At 36.2% G+C, this 23689-nt stretch overlaps 3 protein-coding genes and 1 long non-coding RNA gene across 6 annotated transcripts; 2 read left to right on the forward strand and 2 right to left on the reverse strand.

Annotated features, from left to right (window-relative positions):
• The first annotated feature begins 2011 nt into the window (after positions 1-2011).
• On the forward strand, positions 2012-3712 carry LOC132300373 (anthocyanidin 3-O-glucosyltransferase 2-like). The gene has a single exon (XM_059797411.1). It carries the CDS (start codon positions 2092-2094, stop codon positions 3517-3519), a length of 1428 nt encoding a protein of 475 aa, XP_059653394.1. The 5' UTR covers positions 2012-2091; the 3' UTR covers positions 3520-3712.
• Positions 3503-11188, reverse strand: LOC132300375 (uncharacterized). Of its 3 annotated transcripts, none has more exons than XM_059797415.1 (3): positions 8709-11188; positions 8323-8471; positions 3503-3626 (listed from the first exon to the last, which is right to left on the reverse strand). In XM_059797415.1, exons 1-2 carry the CDS (start codon positions 9910-9912, stop codon positions 8434-8436), a joined length of 1242 nt encoding a protein of 413 aa, XP_059653398.1. In that variant the 5' UTR covers positions 9913-11188; the 3' UTR covers positions 3503-3626; positions 8323-8433. The 3 variants fall into 3 exon arrangements, with proteins under 3 accessions (XP_059653398.1, XP_059653399.1, XP_059653397.1); XM_059797416.1 differs by lacking the exon at positions 3503-3626 and adding an exon at positions 3879-4584 and having other exon boundaries at positions 8790-11188; XM_059797414.1 differs by lacking the exon at positions 3503-3626 and adding an exon at positions 3879-4584.
• A 2014-nt stretch (positions 11189-13202) lies between these two features.
• LOC132300374 (anthocyanidin 3-O-glucosyltransferase 2-like) lies at positions 13203-15127 on the forward strand. The gene has a single exon (XM_059797412.1). The coding sequence runs from the start codon at positions 13320-13322 to the stop codon at positions 14742-14744; it is 1425 nt and encodes a 474-aa protein (XP_059653395.1). The 5' UTR covers positions 13203-13319; the 3' UTR covers positions 14745-15127.
• A 373-nt stretch (positions 15128-15500) lies between these two features.
• On the reverse strand, positions 15501-23093 carry LOC132300376 (uncharacterized). The gene is made up of 2 exons (XR_009480408.1): positions 22878-23093; positions 15501-22166 (listed from the first exon to the last, which is right to left on the reverse strand). It is a non-coding gene; the product is annotated as an uncharacterized LOC132300376 (long non-coding RNA).
• Between the last annotated feature and the right edge of the window lie 596 nt (positions 23094-23689).

The raw sequence follows: 23689 nt of genomic DNA on the forward strand, positions 1-23689 counted from the left end.
GTGTTGGTGCAATTGATGGAACACATGTTGATGCAGTCATTCCAGTAAATAAACAACTTGCATTTTGTGGACGTAAAGGATATTGCACACAAAATGTCATGGTTGTTTGTTCATTTGACATGCGATTCACATTTGTTTGGGTTGGGTGGGAAGGCTCAGCTCATGATTCTCGTATATTTAACAAAGTCATTGATAGGCGAGATAAACTTTCGGAAATCCCCAAGGGGTTCGTATTGACATTATGAAAAATAAAAATTGTATACTTTAACTATATTATTTCGTTAACATTAATTTTTTTTTTTTTTTTTTTTTTTTTACAGGTAAATATTACGTTGCTGACACTGGGTACCCTAATATATTAGGATATTTAGCACCATATAAAGAAGTACGATATCATTTACAAGATTTTCAAAAAAGTCGTCAACCAAAAAGAATTAAAGAAGCTTTTAATTATACTCATTTGTCACTAAGAAATGTAATTGAACGTTGTTTTGGCGTTTGGAAAGCTCGTTGGTCAATTTTAAAGCATGTAGCTCCTTTTTCATTCGAAACACAAAGATCGATTGTATTTGCATCAATGGCACTACACAATTATATAACACAAGAAGCAATAGCCATGATGAATTTCGAATGTATGATGAGGATGAAGATTATGTTGGTGACAATGATAATATCAAAAGGCAGACTAGCACAGTATACCAACAACCTTTGGGTGAAATGAGGGTCATACGCAATGGAATCGCCGCATCAATATGTGAAGCAATTAGATAAATTATTTGTTACTTTTTCCTATTAGTTCAAATTCATTTACAATTTATTTTCACCTTTTTTAAAATAAAATAAAAAACTAATTGCTTCTTTCTTTTTATTTTTTTTGAAAATAAATCTATTGTCCCATATTTATTTTTCTTTAAATAAAATTTATTACTATTTGGTGAGTTATTTATACATAATTGAGTTATATAGATGACACAATTGAAAAGAATAATGTTAGCTTCTGTAGTCCTTTTATATGGCTCAATTTATATTCAACTCCATGAAATGAGGGTAACTTTGTAAATTGAAAATTGTTTTACTCGTGTCACCGAATGCATGAAATGGCTTTTTTGTGATTTAAAACTACTTGCCAAATTGATGCTCACCAAACATATTTTTTGTATTAAAGGTCTTCTTGTAACGGTACTTATGTAAAGGCCTGCTTACCAAAAGGCCATTTGAGATTTGAAAGTACTCCCAAACGCTACCCTAGTTGTTTGTCTTGTTGGCTTTGTTTGCCAAAAAAACAAAAAAAAAAAAAAAAAAAAAACAAAAAAGAGGCACTGACCAAATTATTTATTTTTGTTTTTTTATAGTGAATTTTTCGTTTCATTTTATCTTTTTCTGCTTCTGCATTAATAAGAAGTTAGGCTAAGACTTTCCATGGACAGCCCACTCACAATTGTGCAAATAAGTTGAGGCAAGGCCAATTATTTCCATTAAGCCTTTTCCTCCTCTCTTTCCCTCAATTTTCTTTTTCCTTTTTTTTTTGCCGAGTAATTAACCCTCACTTATTTTAAAATTTTCAAGCAGTATAAATACCATATAAATATAAAAATTATAACATTGTCTTGACTAATCACACCTGACACAAAAGTAAATGCATCAATTTATTTACTTTATTATTATTTTTTTTTAATTTTACATAGTAAGTTCTGATTGAATGGTGCCCATAAATCAAGCCACTTAAAGTCACTTGTGCTCTTATCCTTCTATCATACAATTCCAACTCCGTCATTGTTGATTGTCTTCATTGGGCCCTTTCAATGGTCTGGTAGATGTGTTGACTGGATTGGATTATAGTATTACTTTATGTTAAATATAGATATATAATGAGATAGTATAATATATTTACATGGTCGTTGTGGAAACTTGAGAATCTGTCTTTTTCTCCGCCAGCAAAGCCATTACATCACTCGCATTCATACTTAATGGTCCGAGTAGCCTATATATATATATACACACACCAGCAAGTACCAGAAAGCATATATCGACCATAAATAGAATCACAAGTTCAAAGTCTTTCCAACCATAGCAGCGTTGTAATAGTAAAAAATGAAGAAAGTAGCAGAGCTGGTCTTCATCCCTTGGCCCGCAGTCGGTCACCTAGTATCGGTAGCGGAGATGGCCAACCTCCTCATCCGCGGCGACGAACGGCTCTTCATTACAGTAATAGTAATGAAGGGGGCCTATGACACCAAGACCAGTATTCATACCGAATCAATGTCTGAAGATGCGAAGTCACGCATACGTTTCGTGGAACTTTCTTACCAAGAATCAAATAGCAAGCCCGGTGTCCACTTCGCTACCTCCCTTACAGAAAACAACAAGACCCGAGTGAGAGATATTGCTGCCGGAATCCAAACCAATAGACTTGCTGGGTTTGTTGTTGACTTGCTCTGCAGCGGCATGATCGATGTGGCTGATGAGTTGGGGGTGCCATCCTACGTCTACTTCGCATCTGGTGCTGGTTTTCTTGGCCTCATGTTCCATCTCCAGTCCATCCACGATGATCAAAACATAGACATTACTCAGTTCAAGGACTCGGAAACAGAGTTGTCAATTCCATATTTTGCGAATTCTGTTCCGTCTAAGGTCTTGCCATCGATGGTGCTGTATAACGAAGATGACTGCAGCCTGTTCATAGCAATTGCCCGAAGGTTAAGACAGACTAAGGGCATCATGGTCAACACGTTCATGGAGCTAGAATCCCATGCAGTGAAGTCCCTATCGGACGGTAAGACCCCGCCAATCTACCCGGTGGGACCTGTACTCAACCTCAAGAGTGGTGAGAGGAGCCACCAATCCGATGCTATCATGAGCTGGCTCGACGATCAGCCACCATCGTCGGTGGTGTTCTTGTGCTTCGGGAGTATGGGAAGCTTCGGTAAGGAACAGGTGAAAGAGATTGCGGATGCACTAGAGTGCAGCGGCTACCGTTTCTTGTGGTCCCTGCGTCAGCCTCCACCCAAGGGAAAGGTAGAGCTTCCAAAAGAATATGAGAATCTGCAAGAAGTCCTGCCAGAGGGATTCTTGGAACGGATGGCAGGGATGGGAAAAGTGATCGGTTGGGCGCCACAAGTGGCAGTGCTGTCACACCCGGCAGTGGGAGGGTTTGTATCGCACTGCGGGTGGAATTCTACGCTGGAGAGCATGTGGTGCGGAGTGCCCATGGCAGCATGGCCTCTGTATGCAGAGCAGCAATTGAATGCTTTTGAAATTGTGAGAGAGTTGGGAGTAGCAGTGGAGATCAAGATGGACTATAGGAGAGATCCAAGAAGAGAAATAAATCAAGTGCCCTTGACAGCGGAGGAGATAGAGACCGGGATAAGAAAAGTTATGAGGGATGATGGGGAAGTTAGAAAGAAGGTGAATGAGATGAAAGAGAAAAGCAGAGAAGCCATGATGGAGGGTGGGTCATCCTACATTTCTTTGGGACGTCTGATCGAGGATGTGATTAAAAATATGGATTTCCACTCTTAAAAATCTGAATAAAGGATGCCTCTCAGTGCACGTACACTTTTCCACGAACAATGGTGGTCTTCACTTATTTTCAACTGGATACAGGTTCTCCATGAGCTGCATGTGAACTAAATCAAAACAGGAAGTCAGATCTTTAATGAGCTATCAAATGCATCTATTTTGTTTTAATGAAAAATGATATCATTGGCTGTTATTTAAATAGGATTTATATATATTGCACCTATTGCTAATCCTATTGTATTGAGGTATTTTCCCATTATGAGATTACTATCACGTGCAAAACAAAGGCAATTTCCTAGAAAGTTGTCTTCACATTGTGCGCCAGTAAACAAGTTATATAAATTCTTTGAAAATGTTGCTTGTATATATGCATAATACAATCAAAAGAATGTGCAGACTTATCTGATCTCACTTTCCATCAGAAGAAACAGAGACCACATAATAGTCTCAAACAAGACAGCATTCTTTTATATCGTCTCCCTCTCCCATATATCATGTTCCAATCATATAGAACTCAGCAGAACAAATATACTGTACAATTGTACAAGTCGGACCACAAACACAACATATATCAGCATCAAACACAAAAAGAACACAACAATAGCAAACAATATTTTCTCAACTACTTGGGTTGCTTACAAGAATCCTAGCTTTTCATTCTACTTTATTTAAGGTTGTAACTCCGGTCAAATCACATGTTGTAATGTTTTTATATACGAACTCTACCTGTATAAATTTTAGTCTTCCCTTTCATCTAGCATTACCTTCAATGTGAACCACTTCACTGTTCTTATACACTTAATGATCTTCTTTCTTTACAAATGTCCAAACCATCATAATCAATATATAGTAATTAGGGTTTTGTAGGGTTTGCCCACCACTTTCCCTATAATTAATGCCTTTATAATTATCCAGGCTAACTGATTGAATATTGATTATTGAAATATGATTCCCATCTTAAACTGCCTTTTCTCTCTTCTTCTGTATCTTCCTCTTCTTGCCTCTTTTCTTCTCCTCTATTTCTCTTCTATCGCATGCATCAGTTGGTAACAAATCTCTCCTTACCTAAATCAAGAACATATGATCAGGGTGACCCGAGGGAGAAGTTCAGATGATCGAAGGATTGAAAAAAGAAAATAGTTTTATCACTAACAGTCACTAAATAATGTGAGTAGTTGTCAAAGTAGTTGGGAAAAAAACTTTGTTGAATTGAGTAATTGAGTTGGGTAGTTCTCACTTCTCCCATGTGATAAATTATCTATAGATAAAAATACACCGTTATTTAATGCTATGCGAAGTTGTTGGGATTATATGTCTGTGCTGTTGAGTAGAATAGAGTTAAGAGACAAAAAATAATTCTTAAAAAAATACAACCTTATTCACATAAAAAAAATTCCACACAACTAATTGATTGTCTTCTAGTGGATGTATTTTACGAGGCGTAAAAGAAAATTGAGTACAAGAATATGAGCAAAAGAAGATATAGGGATAATTTTTGGAACCATGCAACTAAACCTCCTATTGTCCCGAATTGTTACGAATCTAAACTATACATCAAAGCAGAGGACAAACCAAAAATATCTAGCCATGTTCTTGACTCCCATCCATGAAGTTGAGGGACTATAAACATAACCCATATTCAAATAAATTTGTAACAATCCATTGTTCGGGCTCATAATATATTAAAAGTTGCTCCTTTTACTCAGCCTTGAGCATTGTACAAAGATGTTCTGTAGGCCAAGGCCCACCTCATTATAATCAAAGGAAATAGAATTCCATGCTACCCTGGCAGAAGAAGGTTCCACATCATTGATTACAAAACCTAGATTTGAGCTTTCATCTTATTCTTCATAAATAACTCTAGGTTTTTGAGCTTGTATTGATATATATGGTAAAAGTTATTGTTGTACATGAATCAACAAAATTTTAAATGATTTTTGGCATAACAATGTATCCTCTAGGCTATGGAGATTTGTCACATGTAATGTGTAGACTCTTTCTTATTGTGAGTGAGAGAGAGAGAGAGAGAGAGAGATGAAGATTTGGAAAGCAATTTTCTATTTTCTGTAAACCCTAAACATAAAAGGGAATATATACAAACATGAGATAGGCCAAATTACATAGCACCCACATAATTATAATTTGGCCCAACATAAATATATATACATATAAAATGTTTTAACACTCCCCCTCAATTAAGTTTGGAGAATATATATCATCTAATCCCAGCTTGAAACAGATAGCCTTCAACTGATTATGACCAAGAGCCTTAGTAAACATATCACTTAGTTGATCTTCAGACTTCAGACTTCACAAATGGAGTAAAAATATTCCCACTTAGTATTTTTTCTCAAATAAAGTGACAATCAACTTCAATATGCTTGGTGCTCTCATGAAACACAGGATTGGATGCAATATAAACAGTCGTTTGGTTATCACAGAACAATGGAATAGGAGTTTTGACTATTAGCCCAAGTTCCTCAAGAAAATGTTGTAGCCATGTCGACTCACTAGAGGTATAAGACATCACCCTGTACTCAGCTTCAGCACTAGACCATGCTCCCATTGTTTGCTTTTTACTTCTCCATGTAACAAGATTTCCGCCTACAAATGTGCAGTAGCCTGTAGCGGATCTCCTATCTGAGGGAGAACCAGCCCAGTCAGCATCGGTGAAACCTTCCATCCTAAGATGTCCATTCGGTTTATATAGCAACCTAAAACCCGGAGCTTGCTTAAGATATCGAATAATCCGAAGAACTGCATTCCAATGTGGCATCCTAGGAGCTCCCATAAACTAACTTAAAACACTATTTGCATACGAGATAGTAGGCCGAGTGATAGTGAGATAAATTAATTTTCCAACAAGACATCGATATCTGCCAGGATCATCAAATAGATCACCCTCATCTAACAAGAGTTTTGTATTTAAATCCATAGGAGAATCAACAAGACGACCACCTAACATACATATTTCTTCTAATAAATCCAACACATATTTTCTTTAAGATAAACTTATACCTTCCTTGGATCTAGCAACTTCAATACCCAACAAATATCTGAGTTGACCCAAGGCTTTAATGTGGAACCAATTCTGTAGAAACAACTTTAATTTAACAATGCCTTCAAAATCATAACATGCGATCATAATGTCATCTACATACACCACAAGAAGATGAAACCAACTTTAGTGTGAAACACTAAATGGTCTATCTGGCATCTGTTAAGACCACAGAGAACTTTCCAAACCAAGCCCTTGGAGATTGTTTCAATCCATAAAAGGCATTCCTAAGGCGATAAACAGTATGACAATACTCACCCTGAGCAACAAACCTAGGTGGTTACTCCATATAAACTTCTTCAGCTAAGTCACAATGTAAGAAGGCATTTTTGACATCCAATTGAAACAACAGCCAATTGTGATTAAAAGCAATGGAAATAAGTACCCGAATAAAAGAAATCTTAGCAACAGGGGAAAAAGTCTCATCATAATCAACACCATAGGTTTGAGTGTACCCCTTTGCAACAAGTCTAACTTTCAAACACTTAATAGAACCCTCATGAAGGTATTTATCAGTGTAAACCCATTTACAACCAACCGATTTGCAACCAAGAGGTAAAGGAACAAGATAATGTCATATTATGATGAAGGGCATCCATTTCATCGACCCAACCAAGATGAGAAAGAGCATCTTGCAAAATCTTGGGAACAAGAGTAGCAAACAATTTGGATAAAAAACAAGAGAGAGACGGTGAAACATGATTATAGGAGACAAAGTTAGATATGGGATGTGCAGTAACACAAGAGCGAGAACCTTTATGCAAGGCAATAGGACGATCATCAACCAGAGGAGGATCCTCAATAGAAGTAGACAATTGGGGGGAGGGCTCATGTGGTCGTCGAATATACACTTGAATTGTCTGTGTTGTGACAAACTCAGGTAAAGGATACACAACAGGTAATGGAAGCAACAAATCAGTATTTAAGGATGAACCAAGAGAAGTACGGAGTGTCCTCAAAAAAAGGTGACTTCCATACACACAAAAGCACTACGAGCGCTAGGATCCCAACATTTATAACCCTTTTGAGTTCGAGAATAACCAACAAAGACACATTTAATGGCATGAGGAGACAATTTAATATGTGAGCAAAGCACACACACCCAAAAACACAAGGAGACAACGCAAATAAAGGACGAGCAGGGAAAACAATTGAATAAGGGCGTTTCTAGTTAAGAACGGAAGATGGCATACAATTAATTAAGTAGCAAGCAATTAAAATAGCATCTCCCCAAAATGCATTGGGAAGATGCATATAGATCATTAATGTCCGAGCTATTTCAATTAAATGCCTATTTTTCCGATCTGCTACGCCATTTTATTGCGGAGTATAAGAACAAGAAGTTTGGTGCAAAATACCATAAGAGTCACAAAATGTAGAAATAGCACCTTTGACATATTCCATAGCATTATTAGATTGTAAAGTTCGTATAACACATCCAAATTGGACCTTAATTTCTTTAAAAAAATAATTGAAATATGGAAAAAAATTCAGAACGGTCTTTCATTAAAAACATTCAAGTCATCCTTGAATAGTCCCCTAACAAAGGTAACAAAATAGGAAAAACCTGAAATACTGACATGACAAGCAGAACCCCAAATGTCAATCTACACCAATTCAAATAAAGAAGGCCGACGATTGTCAATACGGGGAGCAAAAGATACTTTATGGTGCTTGCCAATTGACACGACTCATAGTCTAAAGTAGACACTGACTCAAGAAAAGGTAAAGCATACTTGAAGTACCTCAAGGAGGGATGACCTAACCGATAATGCCACTGGCGTACAGAAACCTGTGAATGGAGAGCCATACCACTAGTAGACGACTGGAAATCCAAGTAATAGATGCCATTCTTTTTAATGCTGCCACCAATTGTCTTCTTCGTTTTGAGGTCCTGAAAGACACAAAATGAAGGACAAAAGGTCACAGAACAATTGAGTGCTTCAGTCAGTTTACTCACAGATAATAAATTAAAAGGAAATTAAGGAACTAGTTGCACAGAAGATAATGAAATGGAAGGAGTTAGTCTAACTGTGCCCTGCCCAATAATGGGACTGAGTTCTACCATATGACAAAGTAACAAAAGATGTGAAGCCAGACTTGTGAAAATTTAAAAATAGAGATTCATTACCCGTGAGATGGGTAGATGCCCTAGAGTCAAGAACCCAAGGGGAGGATGAATTCTGTAGATCCGAAAAACATGTAATGTTACCTGACTGGGCAAAGTTAACAACATTAGCAGACTTGTGATGCGCCTGGTTGACCAAGGCACTGAACTCGGCTCGAGATAGTGTGACACTGTCACTAGTAGATGAACTCCATGGCAATACAGAAGCCGTAGAAGGTGGGCAGTCTCGGCTAAGGGAGGGAGGAGAACAAACAGTGTGAGAGGAAGAGACTACTTGATTCGCCCATGCTGGTTTTCCATGAAGAGCCCAACAGTACTCAATAGAATGATTAGTACCCCGACAATGGCCACAGTAACGAGTTTCGGTACGTCCACAACCACGGCGACCACAACCTCTATCGCGACCGCCATTGTCACGAGAACCACTTAAATTGCCTCCATACCCTCGGTTGCTACTGGGATGACCGCGACTTTTAGAAAACTGTGGGGTGACAGAAGGAATCATCATAGCTGAATTTTCTTTCACAGTGGACGTTCCATGTGAGGGTTGTGAAACCCGTAGTAGTCGAGCAAAAATGTTACCCAAAGATGGGAGTCCTCCACCACCGGCCAGTATGTGATCCCGAATACTCTGAAGATTAGGGTCTAATCCCGCAAGAAAAATAGAAACATAAAATTCTTCACGTTGTCGCTTGAGAACTTCAAGATCAGTAGTCAAGGGGTGGTACTGATTCAACTCATCCAACAAGCATTTGAAAGTACTGTAATACTCGGCTATGCCTTGACCGGACTGACGAGAATGAAACATCTTTTCATATAGTGAATATATGCGAGAAACATCCGTGTCCATAGGGTAGGTGTCCATAGGGTAGGTTTCTTTAACGGCATCCCAAATTTCCTTTGCAGTGTTCACAAACATAAAATTGGATGCAATGGAAGGTTCCATACTATTCCACAGCCCTGACATAACCATATAATTATCAGTTTCCCAGTCATCATATCCTGTTGCAGTTTTAGATGGAGGGTCATGTGTAACAAATTTCAGTTTTCGTAGGGCGCCTAAAGAAATTTTCACAGCTTGAGCCCAGACTAAGTAATTGGAATTACATAATTTTATAGTGGTAATTTGCAGTCCGACATAATCAAAATGTGGAACAGGGGACTTAATTCCAGTAGGTTCAGTGGCAACAATTGAAGTTTCTGACATGGAGGAATGCTAAACCAAAAAAAAAAAAACTTATCTCTCCCGAGATGAAGGAAGCTGTGCTCTCACACTGACTCCCAACTCTGTCCTGAGAAGAAAGAGCTTGCACGCACACTGACTCCCAAGTTTTTTTTTTTTTTAAGTAAATAAAGGAGGAAGAACTAGGAGAAGATCAGTTTCTGCTTCACCAGAGAAGGCAAGAAAATTCAGAGCAGAACCGTTCCAGGTCGGATTCCAAATATGATCGGATCTCGAATCGGGTTGAAAATCCGGGTTGCAAATCTGAACCGGGTCACTGAAGAAAACGGGTTCCAGTAGAACTGGTTTGGGCTAGCTTACTCCTGTAGCCAAACAGAGCTGTTCTTCTTCCCAAACACCGCCGATGACGCCGGGATCAATTCTGCAACTCTACAGGTAACGGCGAAGACTACAAATCTACCGCCGACCACATTTCAGTCATGCACTACGATCTGTAAAGAAGAATAAAAGGTAGGTCGCGATCGTGACTCGGCCGACGATGACGCACCGGCAAGAACTCAACCACCCAGCAATCAACACGCAGAAAAACGGAAAAAGTGAGTCCTCTGCAACAGCGAACAGATCGGTAGTCGTCAACGAAAAAAAAAATCGGGCGAAAGAACCGATGAATCTTCACGGATGGGAGCTCTGTAACTCTCCAAGCAAATTCGCAGATGGGAACTCTGTAGCCTCTGCAACTCTCCAAGCAATCACACCCACAAGCTAGTACACACCCTAGCAGTTCGGTGGCAATGACAATGGTCGAATCGTTGCTCTGATACCATGTAGATTCTTTGTTCTTGAGAGAGAGAGATAAAGCTGAAGATTTGGAAAGCAATTTTCTATTTTCTGTAAACCCTATACAAACATATATATATATATGTATATGTATATACACACACATATAAAATGTTCCAACATAATGCATATTAATAAAGAATTTTCTCTATCTCGTAACATATTACATGTACTACCAAAAGTTCTTAGATACTTGAGATTAGCTTTTTATTAAACCCAAGTTCATAAGGTGTCTTACTTGAGTTAAGCTACAGTGAAAAAAAACCAAGTGTTAAAAAAAAAAAAAAAAAAAAAAAAAAAAATTGACAAAAAAAAAGATAAAATAAATAAGTAGAAGTGAAGAGGACTTTGGTCGCACCATGGACTCGAACATTGGATTTCTAAGCATTCCCGGAGAGCTACTTGTGTTTCACATCCCGTTAGCAAAAAATAGAACTTTTTTCGCTGCAGCTCCAATTTCTTAACTTCGTCATCTATTTTTGCTTCTTCTCTTCTCTTTATTTAATTAATACAAATAAAACATATAATATACATATAATAATATTTAGATAATATAAAAACTAATAATATATGGGATAACTATGTTTGAATTTGCAAATAACCTCCTTGAACTAAATTTTGTGCATAAAATCCCTTAAACTTTTTTATCTTGTTGCAACATACCTCAAAGACTATATTATATTTCATTAAATGACCATAATGCTCTTTCGTATTGAATTACATTTTAATATATTTTTCTTATCTAAATAAATTATGAAAAAATTCATACTAATTTGATGAGATATTTTTCATTAAATTTGCATAAATTTACCTTTAAATTTTTTAATTAATTATTTAAATAAAAAATTTTAGTATAAATTTTTTAAAAAAATTAATTAATTTTTTAATTTTTAATGAATATATTACATGAAAAGAAGGTATTTTTTTCAAAAGTATTTTATTAATTTTTCATCAATATATTGTATGAAAAAAATGATATATTTTTACGATAAAAATGTTTAATACGTTTTATTATAAATAATAAAATTTTAATAATAAATTAATCAATTTAGAAAATGGTAGTTACAAATCTTTTTTTTTTCATTTTTATGATAAATTGATACTAAGAATAAAATTAAGATAAATAGTATAATATTTACATAAAAAAAAAAGTATAATTAATATTTACATAAGATAAATAGTATAATATTTAGAAAATAGTATAATTAATATTTACATAAGAAAAAAGAAAATAAAAATAAATTAATAAGAAATGAAAATTTTAATGAGAAAGGATAAAATAATCTTTTATAATAAATTTATCTTTAATTATAACAAATCAATAATTCAGGTGGACGATTTTAGTTCAAATGAGCTATTTGTAAAAGGCCAATAGTTTAGGGAGTTTTTTTATATACTTAACCCTAATATATATTGAGTACATAAAATAATAAGTTTTGTGCCCTTATCATTGGCAGTGGCAATGGGAGTGGAAGGTGTTGATGTAAGAGTGACCAAGAAAGAATATAAGATAATTTTGTCAATTTATAAAAAGTATATGGGTAAATTAATAAAATAATAAATTTACATTTTCTTACTTATCAATGAACTTCTGACCATTGGTTTTTCAAAAAAGTCCTTTATATATGTCACCAAAAGTAACAATTTTTTTTTCAAACTTGGAAGGACTTTTTGGGCCTTCAAGAAACCCCAGCCCATATTATGTTCATAAACCGCTTGGTGGACTTGTGATATTTTATATATTTTCTTCAAAGACTTGGGGTTGTGCCAAAATAAAGCGGACAAAATAGAATCTCTTTTACGGGTAGGTCCCAAACAAAGGATGCCAGTTAGATTGTTAATAGAAAATTAACACCAACATTTAAAAATTTTCAAAAAAAAATTATGCCATTCCTTCAAGATCCCGTCACACGTATATAAATTTTTTTCTCTTAAAATATGTGTATCAATCTCGCAACAATACACACATTATTTAAGTTAAGAGTTAAGAGTACGATTCGACAGTAAAATCTCAAGAACTTATCTTTCAAATTTCTACCAACTACTATATATTTTCCTCAAATATATATATATATATATATTTTAACTAATTAACCCTCACATGCTTAATTTAAAATTTTCAAGCAATATTAATATTGTATAAATGTAAAGATTATGACATCGTCTTGATTAATCATACCGTAAATACATCAATTTTATTGAACTTTTTTTACAATTTCCATGACAAGTTTTGATTCACGAGCCAATAAAATCAAACGTGCCTTTGTCCTGTCGCCACTAAAGTCAAAAGTGCCTTTGAGATTAAACATTGTGCGCCTGTGCCTTAGTCAATGGTCTAGGTTTGGTAGATGTGGACTAGATTGGATTATATTACTTTATGTTAAATATATAATGAGATATATAATATATTTAGATGGTCGTTGTGGAAACTTGAGAAGCTGTCTGTTTCCGCCAGCAAAGCCATTTCATCACTTTCATACACTTAATGGTCTGACTGGTCTATATATACACACTGCAATTACTAGAAAGCAAATATCAACCATAAATCTAAGTACAAAGTCTTCCCAACCATATCCGCATTGTAGTAGTAAAAAATGAAGAAAGTAGCAGAGCTGGTCTTCATCCCTGCACCCCCAGTCGGTCACATAGAATCGGCAGTGGAGATGGCCAACCTCCTCATCCGCCGCGACGAACGGCTCTTCATTACAGTAATCGTAATGAAGGTGCGCAAGCCATCAATGTCTGAAGACGCGAACTCTCGCATACGTTTTGTGGAACTTCCTTTCGAAGAATCAAAAAGCAAGCCCGGGATACAATTCATGAACACCCTTGTAGAAAACAACAAGACTCCAGTGAGAGATGTTGCTGCCGGAATCCAAACCAATAATAGACTTGCTGGATTTGTTGTTGACATGCTCTGCACCGGCATGATCGATGTAGCTGATGAGTTGGGGGTCCCATCCTACGTCTACTTCACATCAAGTGCTGGTTATCTTGGCCTCGTGTTTCATCTCCAGTCCATCCACGATGACCAAAACATAGACATTACTCAGTTCAAGGACTTGGATACTGAGTTGTCCGTTCCAAGTTTTACGAATTCTGTTCCCGCTAAGGTCTTGCCAACTGGGGTGGAAAACCCAGATGTGTACAGCCTGTACATAGAAATTGCCCGACGGTTCAGACAGACTAAGGGCATCGCGGTCAACACGTTCATGGAGCTAGAATCCCATGCAGTGAAGTCCCTATCAGATGGTAAGACCCCGCCAGTCTACCCGGTGGGACCTATACTCAACCTCAAGAGTGGTGAGAGGAGCCACCAATCCGATGCTATCATGAGCTGGCTTGACGATCAGCCACCATCGTCGGTGGTGTTCTTGTGCTTCGGGAGTTTGGGAAGCTTCAGTAAGGAACAGGTGAAAGAGATTGCGGACGCACTAGAGTGCAGTGGCTACCGTTTCTTGTGGGCCCTGCGTCAGCCTAAACCAAAGGGAAAGGTCGAGATTCCAAAAGAATATGAGGATCCGCAAGAAGTCCTGCCTGAGGGATTCTTGGAACGGATGGCAGGGATGGGAAAAGTGATTGGTTGGGCGCCACAAGTGGCAGTGCTGTCACACCCAGCGGTGGGAGGGTTTGTGTCACATTGCGGGTGGAATTCTACATTGGAGAGCGTATGGTGTGGAGTGCCCATGGCAGCATGGCCTCTGTACGCAGAGCAGCAAATGAATGCTTTTGAAATGGTGAGAGAGTTGGGGTTAGCAGTGGAGATCAAGATGGACTATAGGAAAGATATGATGACGGATATCTACCCAGAGCCTTTGATGGCAGAGGAGATAGAGACTGGGATAAGAAAAGTTATGACGATCGACGAGGAAATTAGGAAGAAGGTGAATGAGATGAAAGAAAAAAGCAGAGAAGCCATGATGGAGGGTGGGTCATCCTACATTTATCTGGGATGTTTGATTGAGGACCTAATTAAGAATATGGAGTTCCCAACTCAAAAATCCGTTGAACAAGAATAAAGCTTTCTCCTCTAAACCAGACCCTCTCCTCCCCTCCGTTTTTCTCCCTGCTCCGGAGTGGGGAGGTGATGTTCTATCTCCTATGGCTGCAATAAATTCAGCATGTTTCAATAAGTTAGGTCTGTATGTATTTTGTAACACCGTTTTTGTTTTTGTTAAGCTAGATCTGCTCATGTTGCTTGTTTTCGGCTAACATGAGTGGATCTGTTTTCTCTCCAACTAACTGTCCAATGTATTTCGGTTTTGGTTGTTTCCAACTTGATCTTATCTTTTTCTCCTTGATTTGATCTTGTGCTGGATTTTGGGGGTCTTCCCTTTGTAAGAGCGCCTTGTGAATGTTACTTTAAAACTGTTGCTTTAATGATAACTAGACCTTTGGATCACTTCTGTTGTTGCATTTCCCCCCTTGATAGTTTTCGTTGCAGAGCTTTGACTCTTGTTCTTTACAAATCTGGAGCCTATTCTTCATTTTTCTTGTTTTGCTTTAAGATTTATATGTATTTTCTAGCTTGGCTTTTGTCTCTGTACCGCTAATGATGGCTTGGCCTTTGCGCCTTTGCAATGATAAAAATAAATAAAAAAATCTCTCCATGTGTAACATATAAAAAATCTCAATTTTTCCTGAACCACTATATCTTTAGCTAGACAATCTTCTAAGATCCAAGTTCATGAAATTTCCATTTATTATTGTTTTTGGTAAATCCCAAGACTAAACTCTAATCACAGTAATTTTTCTTCTTGTTGTGTGAAAATATATATATATATATATATATATATATATATATATATATATAAAATAAAATAAAATCACTATTGTTTTATTGTTTTCCTCTTAATCCCTTTCTGTCAATAACCTTTTACATTTTTATTTTTATCCAAACATTTAATCCTCTTATTTTTCTGATACTACTATTCTTTTTATCTTTTGGTTGATTTGAAACTATAACCCCAGAAGATCTGCTCCAATTTGCACCACCTCAATGTATTAAAAAATAAATAAATGAACAGATTTGAAAATAGAGGTTAGAGACAAAAAAGACCTGAATCTGCCATCATGAATAAAAAATCGCGCAATATCCCAAAGATGAGTCGTACATATTCCCCATGCATAGATTTGGAGAGCCAGGGGAGCGAGAGATCAAGAGACACAGAGAGGAGAGAAAATTCGCGTTATTGGTTCTGTGTTTCCTTTTTTTCTTTTTTTCTATTTTTAAGGAAATGCCATTTTCGATCTCCTTAAAAGTCCGCTTTTTCACCTGGTACATATCTCTAAACTTTCCTAATCTAATTGCGTAAAAGGAGAGCTCGTCAATACACCCAAGAGAGCCTCCCTTAATAGCATTACTCTATCCTAAATCAAGAAAATATGATCTAGGTGACCAGAGAGAGAAGTTTAGATGATCGAAAGATTGAAAAAAGAAAATAGTTTTCATCACTAGCAGTTACTAAATAATGTGAGGTGTTCTCAAAGTAGTTGGAGAAAAAGCTTTGTTGAGTTCAATACTTGAGTTGGGCAGCTCTCTCCCATGTGATTCATTATCTATAGATAAACGGAGACAATTTGTTTAATCCTATTCGAAGTTGTTGGGATTATATGTCTGTAATGTTGAGTAGAACTGAGTTAAAAGACAAAAAATTAATTTTTTTTTTTTTTTTAAAAAACAAACTTATTCACATAAAAATTCCCCACAAATAATTGAATGTCTTCTACTGGAAGTATTTTAGGAGGCGTAAAAGAAAATTGAGTAGAAGAATATGAACAAAAGTAGAAATGGGGATAATTTTTGGAACCATGCAACTAAACCTCCTATTGTCCGGAATTGTTAGGAATCTAGACTGTACCTCAAAGCAGGGGACAAACCAAAAATATCTAGCCATGCTCTTGAGTCTTGACTCCCATCCATGAACTTGAGGGACTATAAACATAACCCATATTCAAATAGATTCGTAACAATCTATCATTTGGACACATAATATATTAAAAGTTGCTCCTTCTACTCAGCCTTGAGCATTGTACAAGGATGTTCTGTAGGCCAAGGTCCCCCTCATTATAATCACAGGAAAAAGAATCCCATGCTACCCAGGCAGTAGAAGAATGTTCCACAACCACATCATTGATTACAAAACCTATATTTGAGCTGCCATCTTATTCTTCATAAATAACTCTAGGTTTTTGAACTTGTACTGATATATCCAACACTGAAAGAGTCATTGTTGTACATGAATCAACAAAATCTTAAATGATTTTTGGCATAATAATGTATCCTCTAGGCTATGGAGATTTTTCAAATCTAATGCAAACTAATAAAATTACGCAATCTTCTAATGTCTTTATGATGTATCAATCAAAGTACACTGGAGTAATTAGAGGTAGATAGAGAAGCAAGGATGTGGGCTCGCGTGAGAAGGAAACAAAATATATCTATTCTAGTTTTATTCCCATTTACCAACATTAGAATGGACATTTATTTGATAGCAATATATAGTAGCCAGAATTCTGTGGGTCCGAGTCAAAACAATGCCTTGACGCCAGTTCCGTAACCTCAACATTGCCATGCAACCCCAAAACTCATCTTCCAGTAGCACACAAGAAACCCCAAAACTCATCTTCCATAATACCCACCTGACCACCAACAACATCACAACGAAAGCCCCAAGAAGCATTTTCTCTATCTCCTAATATATAATATATATTACCATGGGTTCTTAGAAAATTAAGATTAGCTTTTTTATTAAACCAAAGTTCATAAGGTGTCTTATTTGTGTAAAACAACAGTGAAGCAGTTGAACCTGGCTTGTAACCATCAAGAAGGAAAGACAGTATAAAAACCAAGTGTAGCACACAAGAAACCCCAAAACTCATCTTCCATAATACCCACCTGACCACCAACATCACAACGAAAACCCCAAGAAGCATTTTCTCTATCTCCTAATATATAATATGTACTACCATAGGTTCTTAGAAAATTAAGATTAGCTTTTTATTAAACCAAAGTTCATAAGGTGTCTTATTTGTCTAAAACAACAGTGAAGCAATTGAACCTGGCTTGTAACCATCAAGAAGGAAAGACAGTATAAAAACGAAGTGTAAAAAAAAATGAAAGATAAAATAAATAAATAAATAGAACTAAAGACAACTTTGGCATCATGCAACTAAACTTCCTATTGTCCCTTGCCTTAAATCAGGGAACAAACAAAAAACATGAAGTGACATTCTTGACTCCCAAAAAATTGAGGGTTATAAACATAATCCATACTCAAATAGATTCTAAGTAAAACTACAGTGGATTAACACGTGCTGCACAGAAGTAAATTTTTTTTTGTTTTTTTTTTTTTTTGATAAGTAAAGATTTCATAAAAGGCGCCCAAAAGGGGAGCGCTCCCAAAGAAAACAGAAGCCAAACACAGCAGCATTATAACCAGGGGCGGAGCTGTGGTTGTTTGGGGGGGGGGGGGGGGGGGCCATGATTCCCCAAAACTTTTTAATTTTTTTTTTTACTATCCCTAAATATTAATTAATTTCTAAATTTTGTCCCTAAATCTATTAAAAAATTTAATTGGCCCCCCAATATTTTTAACACATATATTGACCATCCAAGTTTTTTTCCCAATTTTTAAAAAAAACACATATATTGACCCAAAATAAAGAGTTTGAAAATAAATTTACTTTGTGTCTCCTTCAAATTTAAAAAAATTTCAACTTGCAACTCTTTTAACTATACTTCTAAAAGCTCAAATATTATGAAAGAAAAATTTAAGCTCATTATTATTATAGTCATTTCTATTTTTATTTTTTTTGTAAATAATTATTATAGTCGTTATCGCAACACATTGTTATTTTATTTATATAAACAAGTACAATATCTATAATATTAATTAAATAGAGAAAAAAAGGAATAAAATAACTAATATTCCCTCATGTTTAGTAAAAATGCATGAAGCATTTTTTGTCAAACATTTTTGTAAAATAGTATTTACAGGAAAAATATCTAAATTTATACAAAAATATTTATTGGTAAGTCCTAGGAATATTTGGAAACAAGATAAACTAAAGTATGGTGAGACTTTCTATTATATGCAAAATGTGCAATTAACCCCATATTGTTCAATAAACACCCTTGCATTTTTTAATTTGTGCACATAAGGACTTTGAGCAAATTCAACTATGAATGGACTAATGTAGCCTTACAATAAAATAATATAAAAAAATTGATAAAGTATATAAAAAATAATTGTGTACAGTGTGTGTGTGTGTGTGTGTGTGTGTGTGTCCCCCATTTTATCTTTTACTTCTCTTTATACAGAACGACCACTGTCAACCGTCTCCTTCACTGCCACCATCAGAAACGCCAACCACCGCCTCCACCAGCCTCAAAATCGTGACCACCGCATCTTCTTTGTTGCTCCTTCTACATCATCCCATGCATCCTTCTACCATATATTCAATCGCCACTCCATCGCCGCCCGTTGGTTGACCTAGGTTCTCACTTTCCGTTCGCAATCGCAGCTTCTTGGTTCGCAATTGCAACTCCATCTGGTGGCTTCATCACCTTTGGATGCCTCAACCACCAAAATCGAGTACTACGCCATTGTTACAGAGCTTTCCTAGACCTCAATTTCACAATTACAGCCATAGCCATCACTGTAACCCCCATGACCAACATAATTTCTATTCAATCTCATCTCTCACCACCACCATATCCTTCACGACCACCCCAGATTCCGCCATGTCCACAATTAACCTCCATATCTCAATTTCTGTTCACAATCGCAGCTTCTTGGTTCGCAATTTCTTTCTTTTAGTGTGTTGATCGATTGATTGATTTTGATGGGTATTTGGCCCTATTTGGGTGTTAGATAAAAGTAGTGGTGATGGTGTGACGGTGGCGGCAATGGAGGTAGCGAGGTGGGTGGTGGTGTATTGATGATAACGAAATGGAGATGAGAGTTGCCGTCAATATATATCGATGATGCAAAGTACAAAATTTAAAGCAAAAAATTGAGAATAATAACAAGCAATTCAACTAAATTCAACTAAACCCATATCAGATATTTGAACTAATGCCAGTAATTTGAGCTTCAGAGAGTCAGTGAGCTTGGAAGAATGTTTCTTGGGTAAGATACTTGAGAGCTGAAGTGTCTAGATGAAAATATGTGAGGGAAGAAGAAGAATATGAAGATGAGTAAACAGAATAGATGAATATGAAGGAAAGAAACCATTGGTGGATGAATTTGTGTTAAGAAAGTGTTTGTTTGGAAGGAAAATGAGATATGTTAATTATAAATTTTGAATGGATACAGTGATTTTTGTAGATGCTTTCCCGGAGCTTTCCCTTTATATTTGCATAATATATGGAATCAAGAAGGTTTAACAGAGGATAGCAAAGGTCGTGGCCAAACTCACCACAAAGATGTCTCAAAGGAGTAACAATGGGCAGTGGGTGGTGGAGGGTTCGGTTGTGTTCATGGGATTATGTTCGTGGTGGTGGTTGAAGTGGTGGGGGAGGTGGCGGCAGTAGGTGGAGAATTAGGGAGAGGGATGAAGGTGATATATATATATTACAAAGAGAGAGAGTAAATTGAGGCCTGTGGCATATTTAATTATATTTTTTTTGCTGACATTAGTAACAAGGGCATTTTAGGATTTTTGTATAAAAATTGGTCAAAATTAACAAATAGGGGGCAATTTGCTCCAAAGTTTGAAAATATAGGGATTTATATGCACTTATTATCTAATAGGTATGTTTCTTGCACTTTTTGTATATAACGAGTGGGTTTTTTGCACTTAACCCTAACAAATTTTATAACTATTTGTATCTTGGTTAATAACTCAATAATAATCTTGTTGAATTTAAAATAATTTTTTTGAGTTAAAAATCATTATGTTTTTCTAATCTTTTATCTATGTATATCCTTCCCAAGTGGAATCAAAGTACTTAATTTTCTTCTTCGAAAAATTAGATTTTTAAAAAACTGAAACAATAAGGAAAATTGATTTTCTAACAATGCTTATTTCTTTACGTTTCTTCTCCATAATTTTCTTTCTAACATCATTTTTATTTTTTTTGGTCTAAGTTGTATTTTTCTCATTTTTTAATTTTCTCAAGGTATATATACTATGACTAGTATTTTTAAAAAAAAAAAATTATATTACAATAAATTTGCTTTATTTTTGTTACATAGTTCAAATCCTCACTTCACCCCTGCCCCTCCCACCTTAACTTTCTGGCTCCGCCCCTGACTATAACCTTAAACTATTCACAAAATCCAAAAGATGTTCCATAGAGGTACAATCCCGCCCATTTACCCAAAAGAATAAAGAAGATAAAATATTGTATTTAAGTGACCAAATGGGAGACTCCTCTCCCTCAAAAGATCTCCTATTCCTCTCGCACTACAAACCCCCGCCAAATACAAAGGGGAGTGGCCCTCCAAGCATCTCTAACTCAGCTTTCTAGTATACACCCTTTCCAAGCCTCTAACATATCAATCGTGGTTTCTGGAAAGACCCAGAACATACCAAAGACAATAAAAAACATAGAGATAACATATTTATATTGCAATGAGGCAATTTTTACTTTATTATCAATAAACCAATATATCTATGTAAAGTCACCAATAACAATAACTACAGAGTACCAAGTAATTTGTGCAAGGAAATAAGTGCATCCAAAATGAAGAACTTTGAATTATTCCTTTTATTTCATTAGTATATTGACCATTTGGAAAACTATCTGCAAGCAATGCAATCAATATGATGTACTACAATGAATTTTACAATACAATGGGGGGTGAATAGTGGTTTAAACATTATTAAACTGTAAGAAAATCCAAACCCGATAACTATAATCATTATAGACATAACAAACTAATTTTTCTAGGTTTATTCATGCACACATCTACGATCAACAAGCATAAGTTATTTTCCTCCGAAGAATCCTTTGATTACATAATAAAAATGGAGCCATCATATCCATTTAGTGAGAGCAATAGTTGTTCAATTTTCTTAACCAAGCTTGCATATAGTTAGAAAATTTATCAATCCATTAATTACAAACCCTCCCAATTACATGTAAAATGTACTCGCAATAAGGAAACACAATAAATTAAGCTAGGAATGCACCCTTCTGCTGTCACATAAAGTGCTAGTTTAAATGGGCATCGTCATGATCCGTGTAAAATAATTAGAAATGGACAGTTAACATTAGGTGGGAGAAAAAAAAAAAAAAAAAAAAAAAAAAAAAACCGGAAAAAAAATGAAAATCAATTCTTAATTTTATCATAGAAAATTCAATGTATGGAGAATGAAGTAACACAAATTGACCAACAGAGAGTACCGTACCTGCTTAAACCTCTGAAGCATCACAAATTGTCCAAAAGAGAGTACCGTACCTGCTTAAATGTCTCCTTAGTCTGGTCTGCCTGCAGTTCATTGTTTCCCCTTTCAGAAACAATTGAGTAATTGACAATTGATTATAAATAAATACAATTCTAAAATGAATGAAGTCATGATGGAACTGCAGGTCAGCACTATGATGTTTTTTATGATATTAATTAATGACCACCAAAATGCAGAGAAATTGATTGTAAAAAAAATCAACCACCACCACCAGTTTAACAGCATGACAAGCAAAAGAAATTGAGAAAAGGGAGGGGGGGGGGGGGGGGGGGGGGGGGGGGGGGGGGTAGCAAAATCACCAAATTACTGCTTGCATGTCCAAAATCATGCATTGTTAGCAATCTTAAACCATTGAATAAGCATATAAACAGTCCTAGACCTTGTATAGGGTCAATCACAATACAACTATTTATCTATGGGATGAAAGCACCATATAAGCAAGTATTGAAAGTATACAAGTATGTTTCAATGTTACCATGTAACATATTAATAAAATGAAAAGAATTAATCACCAATTGGGAATCTTAAATTGACCGAACAGAAGCCGCGGCTAGCAGCTTTAATCACAAAATTACAAATGAACAGAGAAATAAATTCTGTAATTTGAGTATGCTTTCTACATATGGAACTGTGCGTTACAATAATTGGCATTCCATATATGTCATCAAAAGTTTGACCTCCAGCAACGGTAATTAGCTACAAATTATATCGAGAAATTGAACACAAAACCATACCTATTCCTTCAAAAGCCATGCATTCCAACCTCGGCGGCGGAGACACCCACCACCAAAGCCATAGTCGAAGGCGGCGGGAAACGGCTCAGTATCGCCATAGATGTTATTGAGGAGCTCCTCCTCCATGTTCTTGGAACCAAAACTTCATCTCATCGGTTTAGAGGTCGGGGACCGTGAGGGAATTTTGTATAAAGCAATGTTGGTACGGTACTACTAGATGGCACAGCCGTGGATAAAATAATCTAGAGCCCAATCCAGTGCGAGTGGATTTTCTTTTTAGGGTTAAATTCATTTAGACCCCTGTAGTTTGTCAATACTACAAGCAGACCCCATATTTGTATAATTTCAATCAGACTCTACTCTCATGTTATTTTGAACTGAACTTAATTCACACTTTACTCTCATTTTATTTTGAACTAAACTTATTTCAACTTTAAATCCAAAACACGAATTCGGTATCCCAAAACATAACATTAGTATATTTTATATTTTTTTTTTCATCTCAAAGTTGAATTTCCCATTAACAATCAGTAACTACTCATTAACAATGATGGCGCCATGCATTCCGCCGAGACATGGATTCTGTCATAACCACCATTCTCACCTCCACAACCACCATAGCATCCCCACCCCACCAGCGCTACTCTGTGTATTGCAGCAAATAACCACCATCTTTACCACCCAAAAATCACCACCACCGTGTATTCTTACAAATTAACCCCCCATAGCCATGGTGGTTGACAGAAATTTAGCCTCAACCACCACAATATGTAGCGCCACAACCTCCACTCCCACCCCCGCAACCACCACCA

Source organism: Cornus florida, unplaced genomic scaffold (genome assembly GCF_030987335.1).
Source record: "Cornus florida cultivar Cherokee Brave unplaced genomic scaffold, ASM3098733v1 CherokeeBrave_3.0.0_Hap2_Chr03, whole genome shotgun sequence".
NCBI classification, from domain to species: Eukaryota; Viridiplantae; Streptophyta; class Magnoliopsida; order Cornales; family Cornaceae; genus Cornus; species Cornus florida.

What these genes read in the sequence shown, in the direction of transcription:
- LOC132300373 (XM_059797411.1), top strand. Translation starts at nt 2,092, where the DNA reads ATGAAGAAAGTAGCAGAGCTGGTCTTCATCCCTTGGCCCGCAGTCGGT.
- LOC132300375 (XM_059797415.1), bottom strand. Translation starts at nt 9,912, where the DNA reads ATGTCAGAAACTTCAATTGTTGCCACTGAACCTACTGGAATTAAGTCC. An exon ending in GGCATCTACCCATCTCACGG is followed by an intron (nt 8,472 to 8,708) that starts GTAATGAATCTC and finishes TGTGTCTTTCAG; the next exon opens with GACCTCAAAACGAAGAAGAC.
- LOC132300374 (XM_059797412.1), top strand. Translation starts at nt 13,320, where the DNA reads ATGAAGAAAGTAGCAGAGCTGGTCTTCATCCCTGCACCCCCAGTCGGT.